The sequence below is a fragment of the Gallus gallus genome, chromosome 9 (genome assembly GCF_016699485.2).
Source record: "Gallus gallus isolate bGalGal1 chromosome 9, bGalGal1.mat.broiler.GRCg7b, whole genome shotgun sequence".
Taxonomy (NCBI): Eukaryota; Metazoa; Chordata; class Aves; order Galliformes; family Phasianidae; genus Gallus; species Gallus gallus.
In genome coordinates, this window is record NC_052540.1 from 11,517,958 (window position 1) to 11,540,235 (window position 22,278).

General features: G+C 43.1%; 2 protein-coding genes across 2 annotated transcripts; both read right to left on the reverse strand.

Annotated features, from left to right (window-relative positions):
• Nucleotides 1-14,327: 14,327 nt before the first annotated feature.
• On the reverse strand, nucleotides 14,328-18,009 carry LOC770705 (envelope glycoprotein gp95-like). Its single transcript, XM_040705634.2, has 2 exons — nucleotides 15,542-18,009; nucleotides 14,328-14,506 (listed from the first exon to the last, which is right to left on the reverse strand). The coding sequence occupies exon 1, from the start codon at nucleotides 17,964-17,966 to the stop codon at nucleotides 15,588-15,590; it is 2,379 nt and encodes a 792-aa protein (XP_040561568.2). The 5' UTR covers nucleotides 17,967-18,009; the 3' UTR covers nucleotides 14,328-14,506; nucleotides 15,542-15,587.
• Nucleotides 18,010-18,245: 236 nt separating this feature from the next.
• LOC121113436 lies at nucleotides 18,246-20,427 on the reverse strand. The gene is made up of 2 exons (XM_040705636.2): nucleotides 19,101-20,427; nucleotides 18,246-19,007 (listed from the first exon to the last, which is right to left on the reverse strand). The coding sequence occupies exons 1-2, from the start codon at nucleotides 20,396-20,398 to the stop codon at nucleotides 18,293-18,295; spliced, it is 2,013 nt and encodes a 670-aa protein (XP_040561570.2). The 5' UTR covers nucleotides 20,399-20,427; the 3' UTR covers nucleotides 18,246-18,292.
• Between the last annotated feature and the right edge of the window lie 1,851 nt (nucleotides 20,428-22,278).

Below are 22,278 nucleotides of genomic sequence, written 5' to 3' on the forward strand. Positions count from 1 at the left end.
CTCACTTTAACCACAATCCCATCCTTCCTCCCATCACTGTCTGCTTCCTCAAGACACAGTCATTATTTTAAAATCGAAGCATAGAAGGTCTGTGAAGATGAATACTAATATTACTGCTCTTCTGTGCTAAGTATTTGAAAATCCCAAGGAACTTCCATCTCATTAGGTGATGCCCTCATCATAAAATTCTTGCTTCCTCTCTCTCCTTCCTGCTTAATCCCATTGTCTCCTTTCCTAATGCAGTGTACATTAGCACTGCTATTTTTAGTACAGTCCAAAATTCAGTTCTGTCTTTCTACTTACAGGAGACCCAGGCTGTTAAAAGAAAACTACAAGTATTGTGCCATTTTCAAAAGGGGCAAACAAACTGGCATGAAGCCTGCCTAGAGAGCACAGTTATCAGTCAGGAATCACTGGTGTCTTCTCTCCCACCATTTTGTCAAAACTATTTTAAAAAAAGAAACAAAATGGCAACCACTAATATTCAGATTAATAAAGACTCATATGATTCCCAGCTGTTGACTATAAGTGGCAATCCGTACGCAGTCTTTGTACCCGATGTGGTTTACACAATACCCATATTTGTTTCTGCCTCTCAGTCAAGCTCCAAATAGGAACTGGTATGTAGTAGGAGCTGTACAAATAATTTATTGTCTGTGTTACATTTAAGGAACTGCAAAAAGAATGTGAAAAAAAACAAGGAAGAAGGTTTTTGTCCATTAATCAGGACCTTATAGAGGAAAAGAATGGAGTTTTACTTGTTAATAGTGAACAGCACTTCATGCCTTTGGATTTCATGACTTTCCATAAGGCACAGGCATTCATATGGCTCTCACATTTTCCAAGAAACCATGCAGAAGTTAACTTAAGTTTAAGCATTTACCAAGAGCTGCAACGAGTGCTGTTTTCTTTGAAAACATTCAGGGTTCTCCTCACCGAGCCATCTTTTTAAAACACATTCTAGGTTCACGTAGCCAAACATGTATTAAATATTAATATAACACATTTATATTGATTCCTGTTTACTTTCTAGGGAAGCATAATAATAAGTATGGTGCCACATGACAGCACTAGCTACATTATCTCCAACTACTTTTAAATACCATCCTTCAGCTTTGCAGGGCTCCTGCTAATTGGAAAACCAAAAGGAGGGAATGCTTCACCCATGTGGCCCTGCACCGAGCTGGTCAGCCCCGCCAGCTGCATCCCCAGGAGGTTTCCAACCACAGGATGGTGCCGGGGAGGAGGCAGTGCCACCCTCCCAGCCGTGGGAGCATCGCCTCCCTCCAGCGCTCAGCCAGCGCGGCAGTCCCCAGGGTGTTGCTGTAACTTAAACCAGCCTCACCGAGCACTGCTAGCAGTCCCCAGTCTGTGGGAGCCTCTTGCACGGCTGCCTTTGAACACCCTGACTCCTGGGTTGGGAGCCAAGGCAGGGCTGGCCACACACACGGGTGGGAGCACGTGGAGGTGCGGGCTGGGGGGCCGTGAGGTTGTTGCTCTTCAAAGAATACAGTGGTGTACACATAGCAACTTCATCTGAAGGGCATGGTTTTGCAAAACTAACAGAAAGGTAAGGCTGTCTGGGGGACAGCTTATAGGAGTGGATAAAAAAAAACCCTCATTTTCTTTCCTGGAAATCAGGAACATGTGTTTACTAGTTGTTAGAATGGACTTGTATATTAACTCTTTAATGCCTATGCATTATCACATATGGGGGGGGGGGGGGGGGGGGGGGAGGATGACAACAGCTGAAATTTATTGTATGTCTGCATGTGAAAGAATCAGATTGAGAAATACAGATATGTTGCTAAAGAGATGCTGTTTCACAATGTTCTTCCCTGGCAAACTATTCTTCCATTGCATAATTTTACAAGTTGCATGACAATATTCTTATTGCAAATGATCAATAGTGATCAATCAAATGCAGTTGGAATATGAAGAAAACCTAATGTACTTACTGTTTGACAAACAAGGCACTATGTTTACAGACACAGGCAAATCAAAACAGCTCACGGGAAAAGACAAACTTTAAATCAGGGATTGCATTGTCTCCTTTACTAACTACATCATTAAACTACAGTAGGAAACAACATGTAGCTTTGTACTTGCTTCTTTACTTGGATAGCTTTATTTACATACATTCAGCTGCAGCCCCTTATAATACACCACTAATGCTGCACTCAAACACCAGAACAGGTTAGCAAAGGCTGTGATCATTTCTACATGCAGGTTTGGATTTTGTGTGTGTGTGTGTGTGTGTGTGTGTTTTTATTTGTTTAGTTCTGTTGTTGTTTAAGTTATATACTCTGAGTCATTCAAAAAACTTTAAGGCAAAACTCTGGGTGAAATCAACAGCCTGGAATATAGAGCAAGTTTCTAATTGCAGAGTAACTGAATATTACAGGAAGAAACAGACCTTTGTATCTCTAATAACAAATTGCTTTATAGCTCCTGCAAATAAGCCACCATTTATAAAACGACAATAAATGCTGCTTGATTTATTTCCTGCCTTACATATATTATCACATCTATACCAGGTTTAACTCAAAGAATCACGGAACAGCTTAGGCTGGAAGGGATTTTAAAGATCTTTGAGTTGTTACAGGGTTTGTAACTGTGTAGCTGAAGGTCCCAGCTTGCAGACCGGACCTGCGTCTGATCACGCTCTGTATTCTTTAGCACACTCAGCAGTGCCAACCAGCTGCGTGTTAGAACCTCAAGGACCTCTTGCCTTGCAACCACAGACCTAAGGGACACAGACGCACAAGTCCTACACACACTAGATTTTCTTCCCACTGTTGTTCCACGTCATCTAGGTAGGTGTGTCACTACTCTTTGCTGTGAGCACACAAACCCACCTCAACCCCCCTAAGGCCTGAGCCCTGCTGCACCCAGACATACTGACAGGCGCTTCCAGCCCTGACTTTTCCATCTTTAGCAGTGAAAGACAACGTAAACATCCACACTGTTTAGTTGCCAAGGATAAGCATGACTCACGAGCAATCTGCTGGGCTGTGGTTTTCTATTTGGCAATCGTGCAGCATAAATGAATTTATGCTGTCCTTCCAGCTCCCCTGTCCAGCCCAGACCCGGTTTGTGCTGCAGCCACAAACAACAGCACCAGCACAACATGGGGCCTTCTTCAGCAGCTCACTGCTTGGAAAGATTTCAAGAGCGCTTCTGTCCAATTTTAAGCCCTACAACTCAGCAGCCAAACATAAAGGTAAGCATCATTCAGCATCTGTCCTGAAAAAACAGACCATTTAAGACCTAAAATCCTGACAAGAGCATGAAGTACCCTGGAAATTCCAACAAGTTGAGAAGAATCAAGATATATCAACTAAGAGAGTGCTCATCTGGTTATAGAATGTAAAATATTTGTCCTGGCTACCCCTTGGGATGGGCCTGGACCTTCATAGTTGATAAGGCCATGGGTAATACACAGGGTGAAACCCAAATTAACAGACTGCTCAAGACAAATCAACAGCCTCTGGAACACCTGAATCTTCACAAAGATATAATAGGAGAAATTTAGAACTAAGTGAAAGATAGCAAGACCTATTTGGCTTTTTTATTATTATTTATTTAAATTTTAACCAAAATAGCTGTACAGAGGAGTAACTATAACCTATGGCCATCATTGGCTTTTCCTTGAAAACATCTTAATACAGTCTCAGATTTACTGGCTTGTGTCTAAACATCTATCTGTTTGCCATAGACGCACGCATACACACACCAAAAAAAAAGCAAAAACGTTGGTTTAATTATATTGGCCTGTTCTGGTGGTATAAAAACTTCTATGAATACTCAGAACAATGTGTGAGTGGGGAGCGCATCCCTTGTAAGCGCTGAAATTAAAATGTTTCTGTTGGCTTCCAGTTCTGGAGAGATGGTGACTTTTAACTCTAAGCACATGCTCAATTTCTCTGTGGTAAAGGGATGGGATTACTCACATGCTGAATGTTAATGTCTGGATATTGAAGTACAACACGTACAAAAGTGGAAGAGATAACTGTGGCTGTGGAGACTTTCTGATGCTAATTACATGAGTCAGCATTCTGGAATGGTTGCAAATGGCAGGTGATTGTTTACTAAATATGGTCATTACATATAGATATGGCTCTAAATACTGAAAATGAGTCATCTCCTGCTGCTTATTTAACCAAGGTTTATTCTGGTACTGGTCCATAGAACTCTAGTAGTCTGAAATTTTCTCTCAACACAGAAGTTTTTCGGATCAGACCTCCTATGACAATAAATACCTGGGTAAGCATTTGTACTGAAGACACATAGTCACAACACGAGCTACATAAACCCATTCTCTAAATGGGAATATTTTAAAAGAGATCAAGTACAGATGTTTCAAAGTAGAATTTAAGGTCTCCCTGGGTGTCCCCAACCGGTGATCACTCTATTATAAGCATAACTCTTCACAGACAGAGCTCAGATTCTGGTTTACTTTCCCAAGTTTGCACCAAGGAAGAGTCACTGTTATGCTTCAGCAATTCTTTGCTCCCATTACCAAATACAAGCCATAAACAGCTGCAATTTCACTGCCCAATCCTTTCTTATATCCTTACAACATTTGTTCTGTTAATGTAGGTTAATTCTGCAAATAACACTTCTGTAAATTGTTCTTGCAAACTGCTACATCATTTATGTAAGGACTTCTGTGAACTTTGAAAAATTAATGCCTTTAATTTTGGTTGATGGCAACATCAGCAGAGCTCTGTAAATTGCACTTTAATGAGATTTTGCTACAGGGGATAATCTGCTACTGACAGAGTAACATCTTGAAAACATCTGTAGACCTATAATTTTTCTATGACGATTAGATCCCACCACAAGAGTCCAAATACAGTGCAGAAATAAAGGAAAAAAAAATGTAAAGTCCTAAATGAATATCCAACCTGTTTTTTAAAAAGAAGAGACATGCAATGAAAAGTTTCTTGAGCTGAAAATAAATCAATTTTTCTGACTAATTAACATTTAGCTTTATTTAATTAAGAAAGACTATTACTGTCTTCACTGCTGTGCATCTGTATATAATGAAGCAAACAGCAGTAGGTATAAGATACCACAGAGGGATATGCCCAAGTAAGCTAGCACTATAGGTGCAAAGGAACGTCTATTATTGTTAAATAACTGACATCAGAGCCTCTCTTTAATGTTGTCATAAATAAAAGAAAGATTTTCACAGATGCCTTCACATATGGTTTCTTATTTGTCTCTGACGGAGACTGGGAGTTAGAATAGATGCCAAAATTAAATGATTTAAATAGGCAGCTGCATAACTCAAACTACTAAATAACACCTTTTGAACACTTTCTATTTATAGTAAAGTTCCACCTTGCAAATGGATGACAAATCTTATTTTGCTTAGACCACTGTAGGTTGTTGCTAAAAAACCATCACTTTTACAATGCTGTAACTTCAAGGTACGCCGCAGTCTATTTGGAAGCGCAAAGCACTCAGGATTATCATGGCACACAGGAGTGGAAAGCTCAGAATCCAAGATTAACTTTAATAGATTAAGTTAATCGTTGAAATATGCAGTACATGATTATCTGTAATAGACCCATCCAGGAGGAACGGCAAAGGCAGGTTGAGAGGGGACTTCAATGCAAACCGCTGGAGAATTTTCAGTCTGTCATCATGCAAGTTCAAGTGAAGTGATGGACATCAGAGAAGGCACTTAATGCTTAAGCAGTAATCCATCCCTTACCAGCACTAAGGTATTATATCTTAGGGGTAAAACTTGGCATTAAAAAATACAGTATATGGTGCAAGAAAAATGCAGGTGTGTAAGTACTGGCTACGTTGCTACACCAGTGTATTCAAACCAGTATAGGCAAGCAGCACACAAGTGCAATAATCACACAGGAAAAAGAATAATAATAAATACAAATCAACCCTGTGTTCAGAGCACTGAATTCAAGGACTTGAGTTTTAAAAGGCCCATAGTATTTCAAGCTACATATTCTTTGATAGTATCGAAAGCATAAATAATTTCCTTCAGTTGTTTATTCGTGATCTAGGTAATGACAAAGCAGAGGAAGGAACAGTTCAAAAATGAAACGTGTGAATTATTCTGGAAAGAAATTGGAACTTCCAAGTTCTACAGAAGTCAGAAATTGCCTGACACGTTAATACTGCCTATTTGCAGCAAAATGGAAGGAACTACCCAGGGGACAATTCTGTAGTGTTCTGTCAGCAGAGACATCGTGTCCAGAAAGACAAAGATATAAAGATGCATCTCTTGAAAGATACATCCAGTGTTTCTATGCATCCTCTCCTACCTGCCATGAAAGTCAAAGCAGCAGCATTTAATCCCCGTAACAACAGATACACAGCCCAAAATATGCATCCCATTTTGTTCCTGGCATAGGGAGGTAATGGAGATGAGGGTATTTGCACCCCTTCCTCACCACGTAAGCCTTGCTCCACAACAGAGAGTTAGACAACTTTCAAAACCACCTACCCTCTTTCCACCATGATAAAGAGAGCAGAATGTGAAAAAAAGCAGCTTCAGTCTGTTACAGTTCCCACTTCACAGAGACAACGAACCAGGAGCTGTGCATTTTGTAACAGAAGCTTAAAGCGAGAAGAAATGCCAACACTCCCGGTTCCAAAACTAGTTAAGTGGATTATGCTCCCCTCTTAATAGCTTAGTCTCACAACAAAAACTGTTTGTCATTACGACATGGTATTCATCTATTTTGCTTTTTCTGGACAGTACTTTTACTAGCTAGCAATATACAGTTGATACCATTGAGAAGAATCTAGCATTTAGTGGTGACAGTAGTTGCCTATAGCTTAGTACTGTGTAAACAGAGGTAATTAGGACTTTACTACAGTGTTTACAAAACCCTTTAGATAGCCAAAATGCCTTTCATATATTCAAATAAGTAATGTCAACACAATGTGATCCCATTCTCCAGAGAAGAAGCAGGAGTGACTTTCAATTAAGAATTTCCTAATTCCCTTTGCTTCACTTCTAACAGTTTAAGTCTTCTATAAGTAGCTTCAGGGAAAAACTTTGAAGCAGCATGCGTTTTATTAACTACATTTTGTAGAAATTAATATAATTAAAATAGCGTATTTTATGTAAATGTCAGCTGAATTACAGAAGATACCATGAAGAAGGACTCGAATCTGAAGAAAATGCATTTCTGGCAATCTCAGAGCTTCTACGCCTTACAATAACTCTGAAAAGCACCTGGGGTGGATACATACATAGCTTACCACTATGAAGCATTTGGAAAAAGCCAGTGCAAGTTTGAAATATGGAACAGTGAGACACAACAGTAGTCCTTAAATGCAACATCTTAGAGTCTTCCCTCACTACTTACTCTTGATCCGGAGAACCTTTCTTGTTTCTCTCTACTGAAGTGGTAATGCAATGAGTGTGGCACCATCTTTCCAGAAAACTTTGCTATGCTGTACCAGAAGTGATTAAGCTACAGAGAGAAGGGAAGCTTTGGCTGACACCCTTTATAGGAGACTCAAAGCTTGTGTGTGTGTTTTTCCTTCTAGAAATCTGAGAAATTTCTCAACAGGCATGAATGTAAACTTAAAGCAACTCTGGGCAGTTTTACTTTACACGTCAAGTGCGAGCAGCAGAATCACAAGATAAGGTGTGTAATGCCACCAAGCAAGCTGAAACAAAGTCAAATAGGTCTGATCATTTGAAGACCTTCAGAATAACTTTCTGTGCCTGTTGCTTTTGTGGCATCACAAGGAGAACACTTAAGGAGCCAAGGAACATATCACCACCACTGTCAGAGAGCTCCTGCCTCACTGCTGCTCCTAAACCAGAGATCTTGGAAGAGCCTGTTTGGTTTTATGCCGTTCAAGGATTCCTTCACACTAGGCAAAAAAACAGCTCCGCATGTAAGACAGATTTCCTTTGCACCACTCTGTGCGAAGCAGGAGAAGCTTCTGAGTGCTGTCCAGTTCACTTTATTTTGCATCATGTCTCATTGACTCAAAGAGAATAATACCAAAATAGTCAGTTAAGAGTGACAGATTGGTAAATGGCTGCCACTGTAGTGCAAGAAAAATATTTTTGAATGTATGCACTTTTTACCATAAAATGCACTCTTTATTAAATCTGTCACTACAAGTATTTGTACTATTTTCTGTCATTGCTTTGTTGCTATTTGCTACAATTCAGTGGGTCGCAAAGCTATCAAAGTGACTAGAACAGGAACTACATGGCAACAAAGCAAAAGTCAGGTATTGACTAGAGTTTATTCCTTACTTCCAAAGAAGTTTTCAGTTTAAAAATCTAGAGAGCCCACTGCTAGGGAGAAAAAAAGAAAAAAAGAGGAAGGTCAGTAATATCATGAAAAGTCATGAATATCAGAAGCAATATTTTGTAAAGATAGGTGCTTAATAAAATGGGAATAACATGAAACAAAAATGTTTGAAAAACCAGACAAAAATCACTTTGGATAAAGAAACAGAAGCCAGTAATTAATAATATTAACTGTTCTACTTCTGAGTATGTCAAGTAATTAAACAACCTAAAACATGCTAAAATACAATAAAAATGCAGCATTTTGATAAAAAAAATATAACTGTAATTAGTGTCTCCATACTACAATTGAAAATAATAAGAACAAATTAATACTTTTCCCTATTTGTAGATGCTTTTGCTAGAGCCCAAATGCACCTAAATCTGAACAACTACTGCATTTTTGGGGCACTTCAGTAAAACTAGAAAATTGAAATTAAATTACCACAACTGAGAAAAATAGTCCTAATATTAGTCAATATTGCAATCTGTCAATAAAAGCATGAATGTCAAGGAAACGTCACCTAACTTTCCTGAGCCAGAAATGGTGAACTTCCACCACTGGACGTGTATGTGATTTATATTCAAGGACAAATACCAGGATTCAATTGTTTGCAGTATTGTACACAACTCAGAGAATTTGACTGTCTTCACTAGCAATAACCTAGGAAGATGAAGTTTATACTTCCCTGGAGGAAAAAGCCTACATTTAAAAATCCTAGCTGATTTTGAAGATACTGCTTCAATTAGGCAGGTTGGAATAGCTCTGAGGTTTAAATGTAGTTGAAAATGTTTGAACCAAACCAAAATAGCATCTCTGTACTTCAGACAGCTAGGCCACATACAAATAAAATCAAATACCTTTTCCTGCCCTCTGAATGATTGTCAAGTGGCTGGGTAAAACTGAGGGAGCTCAGTCTTACCAGGAAAACAGATGTTGCCTCATCTGGTTTGATGCTCATATGGATGTTGAAGTCTAAGGCTAATAGTACAGTTCCAACAGTAGCTCCGACAGAGTTTCAATGAATACATTTGTGATATATTTCATACACTCTGATAGTCTATACACCCTTGTAACTACAAACTTTGATCCTTCCCTGGAAGTACAGGAAACACCTGGATAGTCTAATAAACTCCACTACACAGTTGGCCACTTTGTGCATTGCAACCAAATTGTAACCAGGTCTCAGAAATATGAGATGTGGATCTCCATTTCCTCTGTATCACAGGCATTGATGCAATACTTTCCGTGCAGAAGTGAGCCCCTGGGGAGGATAGTGGTGGAAGAAGAGACACAAAACAGATGAAAGAGTCAGTAAACCTGAATGTAGTTCTATGTAGTGTGTTCCTCTTCAAACAAGAGGATGTTGTCCTTTCCCCTGTATGCCTCCTTTGCTGGCACAGATGTAACATCTGAGCTCTTACTGCTCTCTCCACTACTTTACTCTTCTTTCTTATTCCCATGACTAAATACCATGAGTTCCACTTCAGGCTTTCAATCTCAGACCAGAAATTGTGAACACAAGATTTTTGCTCGCTATGGTCAGTAGAGAACAGCTGGCTTTCCTCAATCCTGCCATATACCACTTCTCTTTTCAGCAACATGGATGACTGGGCAAAACCAGTACTTCAATACTTACAGTATAACACTGAAAAAAAAAATTCAAGGTTTCAACAGAGAACTTTTAAGTTTGGGCCTTGATCACCAGCACTGTTAAGACATGACTTTGTTAACACTGTTTACCATAGAAAATTTACATTGGCTTAGTATTTTCATACCAATATGTTGATTTGGCAGGTCAGCCTCGTCAAAGGCTAACTTGATGTTAGCCTGTATCAGTTATTGCTGGTTGTCAGTTATTGCAGCTTTAACATCTTTGCATTCCTTCCTCTTTCTCTCTTTTCTTTTCCTCCATTTTTATGCATTCAGTCATTTGCATACTGAAATAAACACAACAAGCAGTAATGCAAACTCTCCCTTTGTTCATAATGATGTTATTCAGTCCCAGGCAGAAGAGAGAATACCTAGCAAGGAAAATACATCTCATCTTCAACCTTCTCCTTATTTTTTTATGTGTAAAAGAATGAATTGCTCCACTGAGACTCTCCTAGACAGAATATTAATCTGCATGGGTATGTTTGATCAGAGGTTTTCTACCTTCTCTGAAACCACTGACCAGGATATTTAGGTGAGCACGCACAGCTAATCCTATGGGAAAACGTGTGAGCAAGTTTATCCTTTACATCATCACCCTCCTTACCTTCCCTCTAGAAATTTACTACCTGGACAGTTAGGTAGTCTAACCTTTTTTCAATAGTATGCCTCATTTTTTAGCTTGTCATTCTGACTTTCCTGCCTTCCTTGTCATCCTTATCTACCTCAGAACTGGCACGTTAGCTGTTTGTTAAGTGCAACACACAAGCAGTATGCTGTATACTTAATAACAGATAATGGTCCCTAATATGGTTAAGCTAAGCTTAACCACACCTAAGCTCCTCATGGTAATGTTGCATCTTGTCAAGGTTTTGCAGTACATTATTTAAAAGTGATGTTATAGATAATGGATGCTCACTGCATGATTATTTCTCTTTCATTTAAGAATGAGCCCTATATATCCTTTTATCCAGGCTTTCAGCATCACCCACAGTCCTTTGGACTTTTCTGCTGAATGATGGTTGCACACAGGGGTTGTTAGTTAGGTCTCAATTTAGGATACGTGCTGAGGCACACTTCCAGTCTTCCTTCCTCAAGAATAGATACACTTTGCTATAACAGCACATCTTCCTCTTACCTTATAGTGTATAAATTGGGTAGGTTGATGGGTACAGATTAAAATTTTGCATGAATTTCCCTATGTGCAGCTATTTTCCTTAGCTTCCCTTTCTCTTGCCTGCACAGGTATTAATTATTTTTCTTGATGCTATTTTAAAATATCATTTTCTAAGTTCTGTATCTCTGCCTTATCTAAGCTTCTATCATTCTCTTTCTCCATTACTGTTTGTGTTCTTGGCAGAGTAGTCTAAATAAATTTATAAAACAAGTTCTAATTTCCAGGAAACAAATGTCTGTCGTGTCTGTGAAAAAAATGCAGTTATGGTAGAATAGCTACTAATTCTTCATTTATATTATAAAATATTTTTAATATCAAAATTTTTTTCAAGAAGTTTTCCAGCAAATTAAAAATATTTGATGCAGCTACAAATTGTAATCAAAGTAGCAATCCAAATTCATTTTCTAAAACTCCAGCTCTGTTCTGGAGTGAGTAAATTCAATTTTGCTCAAGTGTAGTATACTGTAGTCATTTCAAGAGAGAGGAATAACAACAATCTTGGATTGTGGGCTGTTTTAAGTGCAGATTGTCATAAAAGTTCTTTGCACTCCTGCTCTGTGTTATAGTATCTCTAATATTTTATACTGAGTTATATCTGATCCCCAAATTTTTGTATTTATTTTAGCATAACATTGCAAAGTTCTATAGGGAATGTGATTTCCTTGAAATTCTTATATAACTAACAATACCATACTTCAAAATATATGTGATAGAAATAAATTATAGTACTACTTCATAGAAAATAGAAAAAAGTTATTCAGAGCTTACAATTAGAAATTACTGAAGAAAGAAACATTCTTGTATTCCTTTTAACTAGGATCTGAGTGAGGATATTTAAAAAAAGAACATCTCACATTTACTTTTGACTAAACCTCTGCTTCAGCAACTGCATGTTTTTCAAACTTTTGATTCAGTGCAGTTTTTCAGAGCTGACTGTGCGTCTCAAAAGAACCTCCCACTTCAGTGTCAGTGTTAGCACCCTCTACATTGCAACACATTTGCGATACAGGTGCAAAAGGTATAACTAAGCATATTTTACTATTAATGAAAAACTGTTTCTAAATGTATGTGTCATCCTCCCTCAACTGATAACAAGCCACCAATTTGAGGTTTCGGTTCTTGTTTTTCTACTTACTGCTGATTGAATTATGTTTCAAACATATTCTTAAAATATACTTAGAAATATGGTCTTTTTCCTTATCAAACTAAGGTATCTCTTCTCTGTTCTTACTACTGCCAAGCGTGTGATTTACACACAGTTTAATTATTCAGATGTTTATTATGTTCTACATAATGAAATTTGGACCCTCATATTTTCTTCCTACATGCTCAGTGCAGCCTGCAATTATAGCCACAGATATCTGTTTATTTGATGAATTTTGCTTCTTCTACATAGTTTGATAAATATGGAAATAAGTCAAAACCTACTTTATATACAGTAATTAAAGTGAAAAATCTAGTCATGATGCAAATCCTTAATTGGACTCCAGGAGAGATATGCAGAATTTCTCTTTAATAATATGGGATGACTGGGGACAGAAAAACAAAGCACACTAAAATATGGTTTAGAAGCACAATTAATCACAAAATAGAAAACAACCAATTTAGCATAGCTCATTCAGTGACTCTCAAGGCTCAGGTAATGTTCTTTTAATCATCTGGCTCTAATATTAAGGTTGTGTCATGTGCAGCTGAAATAAAACACAATATATGTGCTGATCTTCAGCGTGAAGCATGTTCTCTGGTGTAATTTGTAAACACAGCCTTTTCACACTAAGGCGCTCAGTCTTGTTAATGGCATGTAAGTGAATGATCAAAGCAATGTAAAATGGTTTTTAACTATTATTATTTAATGTATTAATTCATTAGCAGAAAGAAACTCTCTTGCAGTCGGTTGCAGGGAATATGTTTTCGTTGGCTATATATAATTAATTTTGTTTTTTCATTTTATTAGGACAAAGTCATTTTGGCTGATGATGTTCCAGAGAAGAATACAGTTGTTAAGCGGTATTAAATTGACGAGTAGTAGCACAGTGCAGGCAGGGCTGAGATACAACTCTCTAGGAAAGAAAAGTCCATACAGTCAAAGGAAATAAATGTTTTCTTTCCAAGCTCTGAACATACACTGCTCTAATCAGCTGAAATTAACTGTCCCTGTCACTTAGTTTTATTGTAAAAATATTATTCTCCATATAGCTTTGTGTAATACCCCATTAGGGGCATATGATCGCACTTCAATCAGAAGGTGTTGGATTTATTGTTCTAGTGTGTTTAAACTACAAATATAATTAGCCTACTGAAGCCTTCAGCTTCATTCAGGTGTTCGCAATCGTTAGGGACTCAACGGTCTGTCCATCTACCCAGGTGCACACCAATGTGGTGAATGGTAAAATGGCGTTTATTTGATGGTGGCAACAGCTTATATAATCGTGCATAGCTTCGTCTACGCCCATATGTCCCTGCGTCATTCCTTCCTTATCTAGTTGCCACCAATGAGCATATGGAATGTCTTGCTTTTTCCTTATTTGGTCTTTAGACTATTCAAGTTGCCTCTGGCTCTATTTGACTACATTTCCCCCTCCCTATGCAAAAGCGCAACTACTATATCCTGAGGGGACTCCTAACCGCGTACAACCGAAGCCCCGCCTTTCGCCTATACATACTATGGTCCCCTCAGTCAAGCCTTGCCCCGTTACAGCCCGATTCGCAAGTTTCATACCACCACCCACGTACTGCTTTACACTGCTCCATTTTCGGGCTGCCTACAAGCCTTTTGCAACTTCTTATATTCCGCGTGATAGCTGATTGAATTATTAATCATCTTTCGGATGCTACTGGACACAAATTGCAAAAGGCAAGGCAGGCACACTACTAGCAACAAGATAACTACAAGCCCCAAAAGCAGTCCTTTCAGCAAATGAACGGCCCATTCCCCTATTCCCTCGAATAATCCTCGCAGCCAACTTCCGATTGGGTCGCTGTCCACGCCGATCTTATTGACATGTTCCTTCATTAGCTGGAACTTCTTCTGTATGGACTCACTGTGATCACTCAGATTGAAACAACACATTCCGGCAACGTCCTCACAGCCATGGCCGTGAGCTAGAAGCAAGAAGTCAATAGCCGCTCGGTTCTGCAGGACCGCGTGTCGAATACTCGTGACATCATCCAATAAGTCCCCGAGGAGTGATGTTGTCAAGTTAGCCTGTTTAACGGACCAACAGGCTAGTCTCTCGATTTCTCTTAAGGCTTGCGCAGCTGCTACCCCCGGGGCTAAGATAGATGCAAAGATTCTTGCTGTAGGACCCCAAAGCTGCACTTCATCTGAGCATGTATCATCCAGGTGTGAGGTGCTTCGTTTACGTCTTATACCTGTCCGCGATGAATTGGCAAGCACCTTGAGAATATCTGTATGGTTGGGTGCTAACATGGTAAGCTTGCCTAAATAGCAGGGGCCCCCTACCGGACGACTGGGAATTCCTTGCCATGCGCGATCCCCACAAATGAGGAAAATTGCGGGTGGTAGCGCTTTTGGTTTAGTGAAACTACCTTGTGTGCTGTCGATCCACGCCCCTGATGGGAGAATCGTGATCGTTTTTCCACAACATCCGCTGACATTACCCAAATTACTAGCTGTACAGTTCGCAGTAAAACTGAACGGCTCTGTCTCGTTAATTTCCTTTGATTGATTAACCCATATACCTCCTCCCCCCACACACTGTTTTTCGGGGGATTTGACTGTCTGCACATCTCCACAGGTGTAAATATCAAAATTATCAAATCTGTGTGAGCAATTATATATTTCCCAAAATCTGTAGCCATATGCACCGCAGTACTCACTCCCCATAAAAAGATTGTGTCTATCCGCTGTCACCACCGTAAACGGTTCCGTGGAGTTAGAAGCGCTGTTAAAGAAAGGATTGACCCACGGGGCGATCAAGAAGTTGTGTGTAACCTGTCTCCGGCCCCACCCGTAAACACCACTTGGATTGGAGTGTGGGGTGAAGCCTACGCATCCCCCAGTTACACCAGAAATCTGAGTAATATTAGTAATGTTAGGGAGAGACTGGGAACCTAGCAGCTGTAGTTCCGGTGGCTCATCCCACATAGAGACATTCAGCTTTAACAGCAAGCATGAAACCTTTCGATAAGTGAGGGTGGTGCTGTTGTCAGGGCCGCCGGTAATGCTGGCTGACGAGACTAACCGGTCAGTTCCCAAGGTGGTGCAATTATCAGAGACGTATCCCTTAAAATCACCTTCGGAAATAGGGGACGGGATACCTATCAAACATGTTTGAAAAGGGGAGGTGGCTGACTGTGTAGAGAGGCAGAAATCCGTTTGGCCTGTACGGTTGGCCCATGTAATCCAAAGGTTCCCTGGCTGCTCGAGTAAGTGAACATCAGCTCTTACCCCCGTAACCTCACACAAGACCAGGACACCAATAATGAGAATATAGTTAACTCTCGTTGGCAGCAAGGGTGTCTTCTCCGGGTCTTTCTTGCTTGTTGCTAGCGGTTTCTCCTTGGAGTCCTTCTTGCTTGTCTCCCCAGGGTATCCAGTCAGAAATGCCTGCAAAAAGAGGGCTCGCCTCATCTTTCTTAGTCACCTCATCCTTTTGGGTGATGTCCGGTTTAACTTTTCGAGAGGGTACCCAAATAACCTTATCAGTGTCCCTGTTTTTCACAGCGGCATAACCTCGTCCCCAGACCAGCACGTTCCATCCTTTTTCCCACTCCCCTGTCTCTATTCGTATTTTAACCGGGGGTCCTTCTGTAAGAACAGTAGGTCTCCAGTGTTTTTGTATCGGTGTTTTTGTGTTTTCACCACGCTCAAAGTGATTGAGGGCATACATTGCCTTGGCTAGTAGTTCCCCCTGTTTGCTGGTGGGGATTCTTTTCATAAAGCCGTCCCCCTCCGCAAGCACACGGATCTTATCTTTCAGGAGCCGGTTGGTCCGCTCTACCATAGCTTGACCCTGGGAATTACCCGGAATCCCGGTGGTGTGTGCTATCCCCCATCTCGCGAGCCACTCTCGCGTGGATTTAGACGTGAAGCAGGACCCGTTATCTGTTTTTATGGCCTTTGGTCTTCCCAAAACGGCGATAGCCGTGGCCCAATGATGTTGTGCAGCAACCGATGTGACACGGCCATGCTGAGTTACGACTATCGCCGATGAGGCGGTATCCACAGTAACAGCGAGCCAGGAACGGGGGGCCATTCTAGGCTCAAGCGTAAAGTCTGTCTGCCATATCTGTAGGGGTCCCAAACCCCTAGGGTTTACCCCGGCCTCCAACGCAGGGGCTGAATTACAATGCGGGCAGGTCTGAACAACCTCCCTAGCCTGCTGCATAGATATATTACACGCTTTGGATAGCGCGCGGGGTCCAATATGGAGAGCAGTATGAAGATCTTTAGCCTCTCTCAAGGGATACGCTTGAAAGGTGGCTTGGCTATCTGCCACGTCATTTCCTTCTGTGAAAAACCCTGGCACTTCAGAATGACTCCGCACGTGGAGAACGGCGGCCATGGCTGACCTTTGGCTTAACGCATCCTCTAAAATAAAAGCCGCCGCTGTAGACGGGACTCCCTCCTGTCCCATCTTGAGTAACATTTTCGCAACAAACGCGGAGTCAGTCACTACATTAGTGGGCGTTGTCGGCCACAGCAGAAGTGCCATGGCCACAGCGCGTGCTTCCAGTTGTTGTACACTTGCCCCCAAATCAGCTATTTCTTTTATCTCCCACCTTGGGCCCTCCCTCCAGACTACCACCCCCTTATGGGTGCTTGAGGAGGCGTCGGTAAAGACAGTGGGTCCCGGTACAGGGTGGTCGGTAACCCTCACTTTCAGAGAAACATGCAGTGGACGCGCAATGTCAAAAATAGATGGCGTGTCACTACTCCTGATTTTTCCTGCAAACCCCTTAAGGGCTAACAGGATCCCCTCCGGGAGCGGAAGGTCCTCCCGAAAGCATGCAGGCAACAGGAGGATATCAACCTCCTTGCCAAAGGTTCGCACTGCCGAAGCACGTAGCTTAGTAATCAAAAGGGTGAGCACTTCTAACCAAGCAGTAAACGCCTTGGTGGGTTGGGTGGAGAATAACCACAAACATGGCCTTGGGTGTGTGGACAGTCCCTGTCCCAGGACCCCTATTGCCCCCTGTTCACATCTAGCGACCGCTCCTTCCAGAGGCAGGGCAGGGTCCCATCGTTCCAAGGCAGCAGTGGTGCTAAGCTGTACGATCTCTCTCCAGGCCATTTTCATGTCTAGATTCCATTCCCTCGCCTCGTTAGGATCTGACCCTCGTAACTGCTCATAAAAGGGGCCCATCAGTCGTGGCGGGATTCCTAACGCTGGGCGAAGCCACTGAAGTGACCCCACCAGCTTTTGAACATCCCACAAGGTGGCTATCCTGGGTTCTGCTACCAGGCCTACGGGTGCTACATACGTACTGCCTAACTTGTACCCAAGATATTGTACTCCGGGCTCCCTCTGGATCTTATCAGGCGAAATGGTGAACCCGGCTCTTTCCAATGTACTGATAACCTCCTCCCCTGCCGCTTCCAACCCATCATGACTTGAGGCGGCTAGCAAAAGATCATCCATATAATGCAACATGCACAGAGATGGGTGCTTGAGTCGCAAGGGCTCAAGTACCTGACCCACTACCAACTGACAGATAGTGGGAGAACAGGTCATCCCTTGGGGCAAGACCTTCCATTGGAATCTTCGAGCGGGGGCCTGGTTATTCACAGAGGGGAGCGTAAATGCAAAAGCTTCGCGATCTTGTTCCGCAAGAGGAATAGAAAAGAAGCAATCCTTGAGGTCTAGGACCATCAGGGGCCAGCCACGCGGGAGCGCGGAGAGAACTGGCGCCCCCTGTTGGACGGCCCCAAAAGGAACAAGCTTGGCGTTAACAGCGCGCAAGTCATGCAATAAGCGATAAGACCCGGAAGCCTTCCGGATCACAAAGACAGGTGTGTTCCAACAACTAAGTGAAGGTTCTATATGTCCTAACTGTAATTCTTTTTCCACTAATTGCGTTAGCGCTACAAGTTTACCTTCAGGAAGGGGCCACTGGTCAATCCACACAGGCGTGTGGTCTGGCTTCCATTTGAGCGGAATAGCCAGATGTAGCGCAACAGTAAGAACAGTGGCCCTCCCTATAAATTTGTCAAGCGGAGCCCTAGGCCCTGCAGACAATCTCTTCCTAGGATACTCCCTCTAACCATAGCTACTGCGGGGAAGAGGAGCAGGGGTCGCTCCAAAGACCCGTCTCGGTTAATAACCCCCACCTCTATCATATCCCGGGATTTTCGCATGGGAATTCCCCCTCCTATCCCATGGATCTGCGGGTTCGCGGCCTCCATCACTGGCCAATCGGTGGGCCAATCCTCCTCTGAAATAATAGTGATGTCCGCTCCAGAGTCCAACAGCGCGGTGATATACACCGAACGCTGTTTGACCGGATGACTCCCAGTGTTAGTCAGAATGACCCTAACCAAGGGGCGATCTTTATGTTCCATTGTCATCGCTAACGAGACAGCAGGCTGCTGAGAGACGGGCCACGGCCCCGAAGAGAGGCCTCTTCCTGGGCGTTGGCCCTGGTTGCCATCCCGCCTTCTGCACTGTTTAGCGTTGTGTCCCATCCCGTCACACAGCTGACATCGCTCACGGCTGTTTCCTGACTTTCGTTTTTTCGGGCACTGCGCCTGATAATGTCCCGGGGATCCACAAGTGTAGCAGAGCCCTCGGGCACGACCACCCGACCCAGTTTGTCCATCCCTCTCTCTATTGACTACTGCCATAACTAAGGGCTGAATAGCAGACGACATGGCCGCGGCTATGCCTCGATCCGTAAGAGGGGCAGTCTTCTGCCTGTCTAGCACATATTTGATTATCTCTCCTGGGGTGGTCAGCGTGGAGGGTGCTGCCCGTATAAGCTGCTGGATATCTGGCTGTGACTTCTGCCTAAAGCAGTCAATGATCACCGGAGCCCGCGCGGAAGGTGGGAGATCTGACCCTTCAACCGCCTTTATAAGACGATTGGCAAAATCCACAAAGGACTCAGATGGTCCCTGCGTAATTTCCGCCCACGGGTCTGTGGGTTCCGCCAACCGAGCGACCTCTCTAAACGCCTGGAGAGCCGACGCCGTAATAGCAACCAGTTCCCCCGGTCTTAATAACGCAGCCTGACCCTCTGGATTGCCGGCCATTCCATCCGCCAAACCCTTTAAACGATCCAAGTTAGTCCGTTCCCCCCGCCCTTGACCGTTCGCTGGGTGTCGGGGGTCGCGAGTGGCTGCCGCTATAACCGTCTGTAGTTGGACTCCCCAAGCGTCCATCCATAAGGCATATGGGGCAGGTCCTAAAATAACTCTCATTAGATTCGTGACGTCATGCGGCAGCAGCGGGGAGGACATAAGCGCTTCCACTTCTGCCATAGTGATCGGGGATCGTAAGCCCTTGGTCCTGACCGTATCAGCCAGTCTTGTGATCAATTTTGGCTCCAGAGGGGTCCAGGCGGGTCCCTCTGTCTTAATCACTACAGGCATGGCCACCACGGGCGGACCTGTACTCGCAAGCTCCTCCCTGATCCTTGCCCAGTCAGTCAGGGCCGGCCCAGGGGCCTGACCCGCGTGCCCTGGCTCCGCCCTTGGCTGTTCCGCCCCCCGAGGTGTGTCACCCCCCTGGCCCTGCTGCTCTCCCACCCCCGCCAGGGAAGGATACAAACCACTCCCCACATAAGGAGGAGGAGGGGCCGAGGCTGTGGCGCAATTACAGCCAATAGCTGTTCCGCAATGATAGCAGGATGTGCCAACGGTTTTAGGTGTGGCCGTTTCCTCCGGCGCCATCTTCGCATCTCGCTGCACAGTTGTTTCTCCCACTTCCTCCCCCTTGTCGATTCGCCGCTCCGTTGCTGGTTTCTCGATGCACTCCGGACCTGGGGGAGAGACCCTCCCTCCCCCTAATCCCAACCAAAACTTTGCTTGCTCAGATGTAACCTGTTCCTCTCGAGCCGCCTTCAATGCCCCCAAAACCAATCCCCAGGTTTTTAACTCTCCCGATTTCCCAAGTACCATTGCCCGCTGGGTGAGTGCCGCGGTAATGGGATCCCAGGACCCCGGGGAATATAAGTCTGAGGGGGACATAAGCAACCCTTCCTTTTGTAACAGGGACAACATGGCCCCTATTTCCTTCTTAGAAGGAGAGGTTTTCCCGCAATAGGTTTTACACGCAGACGAAATCACCTTTATGACGGCTTCCATGCTTGATCCACCGGGCGACCAGAATCACGCCTGGGGTGGACTGCTCAGTCGTCGGGCTTCCTTCCCGTCTTCCAACGACTCTCTGAGTTCTCGGTAGGTTATCTTGGCCCCCGGCCGTGGAGCTCCCTCCGACGTCACTCAGCTTCTGCCCTCCTAAGCCGCAGCCCCCTCTACTAGGGTCATCGTCCTCGCTCCGTTAAGCGAGACGGATGAGGGCAGGATCGCCACGCCGCCTGTGGCCGACCACTATTCCCTAACGATCACGTCGGGGTCACCAAATGAAGCCTTCAGCTTCATTCAGGTGTTCGCAATCGTTAGGGACTCAACGGTCTGTCCATCTACCCAGGTGCACACCAATGTGGTGAATGGTAAAATGGCGTTTATTTGATGGTGGCAACAGCTTATATAATCGTGCATAGCTTCGTCTACGCCCATATGTCCCTGCGTCATTCCTTCCTTATCTAGTTGCCACCAATGAGCATATGGAATGTCTTGCTTTTTCCTTATTTGGTCTTTAGACTATTCAAGTTGCCTCTGGCTCTATTTGACTACAGCCTACATTTGCATTTCTCCTAAATAAGAAATACCAGAATGGCACTTTTGTCTTCAAATTGATTGCAGACGTTGAGTAAGAGCCAGAGGTCATCCCCCCACACTGCCAAAACTATCAGAGCAAAGATCTACTTCAAAACCCACTGCATTTGCTATGCGTTCAGCCTGCCTGACTCAGGCGCGGCTGCAGAGCACACCGAAGGCTCTGTGGCTGTGACATGACCAGGAGGACCACTCTTCTGTTACCCAGATGTGCCCACTGGTAGAGACCATGACTGCAAGCTTCCATGCTGAGAGCAGCTGAAATTAGAGAGGCTTGATGTCCAGTATTCAAAATCACTGTTAAACCTCTAAGTCAGGATCCCAACTGTCTTTGACAGATAAAAGGAGTTCTATGCAATCTAGTTTCAATGTAGTCTACTCTTGACCACCCTGAGATGACCTGGCACCTCTTCATGCACCTGCTGTAAAACTTAAAGGCTTCAGAAATTCTTTTCTTTGAAGCGTCCTAATAATAACAGTCTAACCTTTGATGTTTCTTCCTGTACCACATGCTTGAACTCCCTCTAATCTAAAGAGTATAACCTTCAATTGCTACACACAAACTGGTTGCACATCTTGAGAACACAACATAAACCTAATGCAAACGGCAGTAATTATGTTTCTGTATTTAATGATTTCATTTGTATTTAGCGCTTTATTTATATAACACCGTAAACCTAAATGCTTAACACGATTGGGCATTAACCATCCAGGCTGATTAGCACAGAGCAGAATTCACCGTCCACATCGCAAAGATGGAAGAAAAACACACGCAAAATAAACCCAGTGTGCAAATATGATATTTTAGAAGAGAATCCTTTTCACACCAGAAATCAAAGAGAAATTCTGTTTCCAATGAGTTGAGATCGTGTTCAGAGTATTTCTTTTATACATAAAAATTACCGGACCCTGAAGAAGTCAGAGAAAGTTATTTTTAAAAACCATTCCTAGCCTGGCTGTTACCTCAGCTTTCTCTAAGTTTTTACAGAGCCCTCTGAGAATGTCTGTCCAGTTCTGTTTTGTGTTACCTCACAGATTTTTAATATTCAATAGTCCTTATCCTGTGCAAGTGTTTAGATCTATAAAGAATTGTTTCTAGTCTCTATTTTTAACTTGTACATCAGGGATGAATTTTATCCAAGATGTATCATTTATATAGTTCTGAGGAGGGAGAAAACACATCCTCCATGTAGCCCTAGTCCTGCAAAGGCTCATAAACATGCTGAACTTCCCTTGCCATAAGCCACTCTGCTGTAAGCCTGCGCATCTGCAGAATGCTGCTCCAG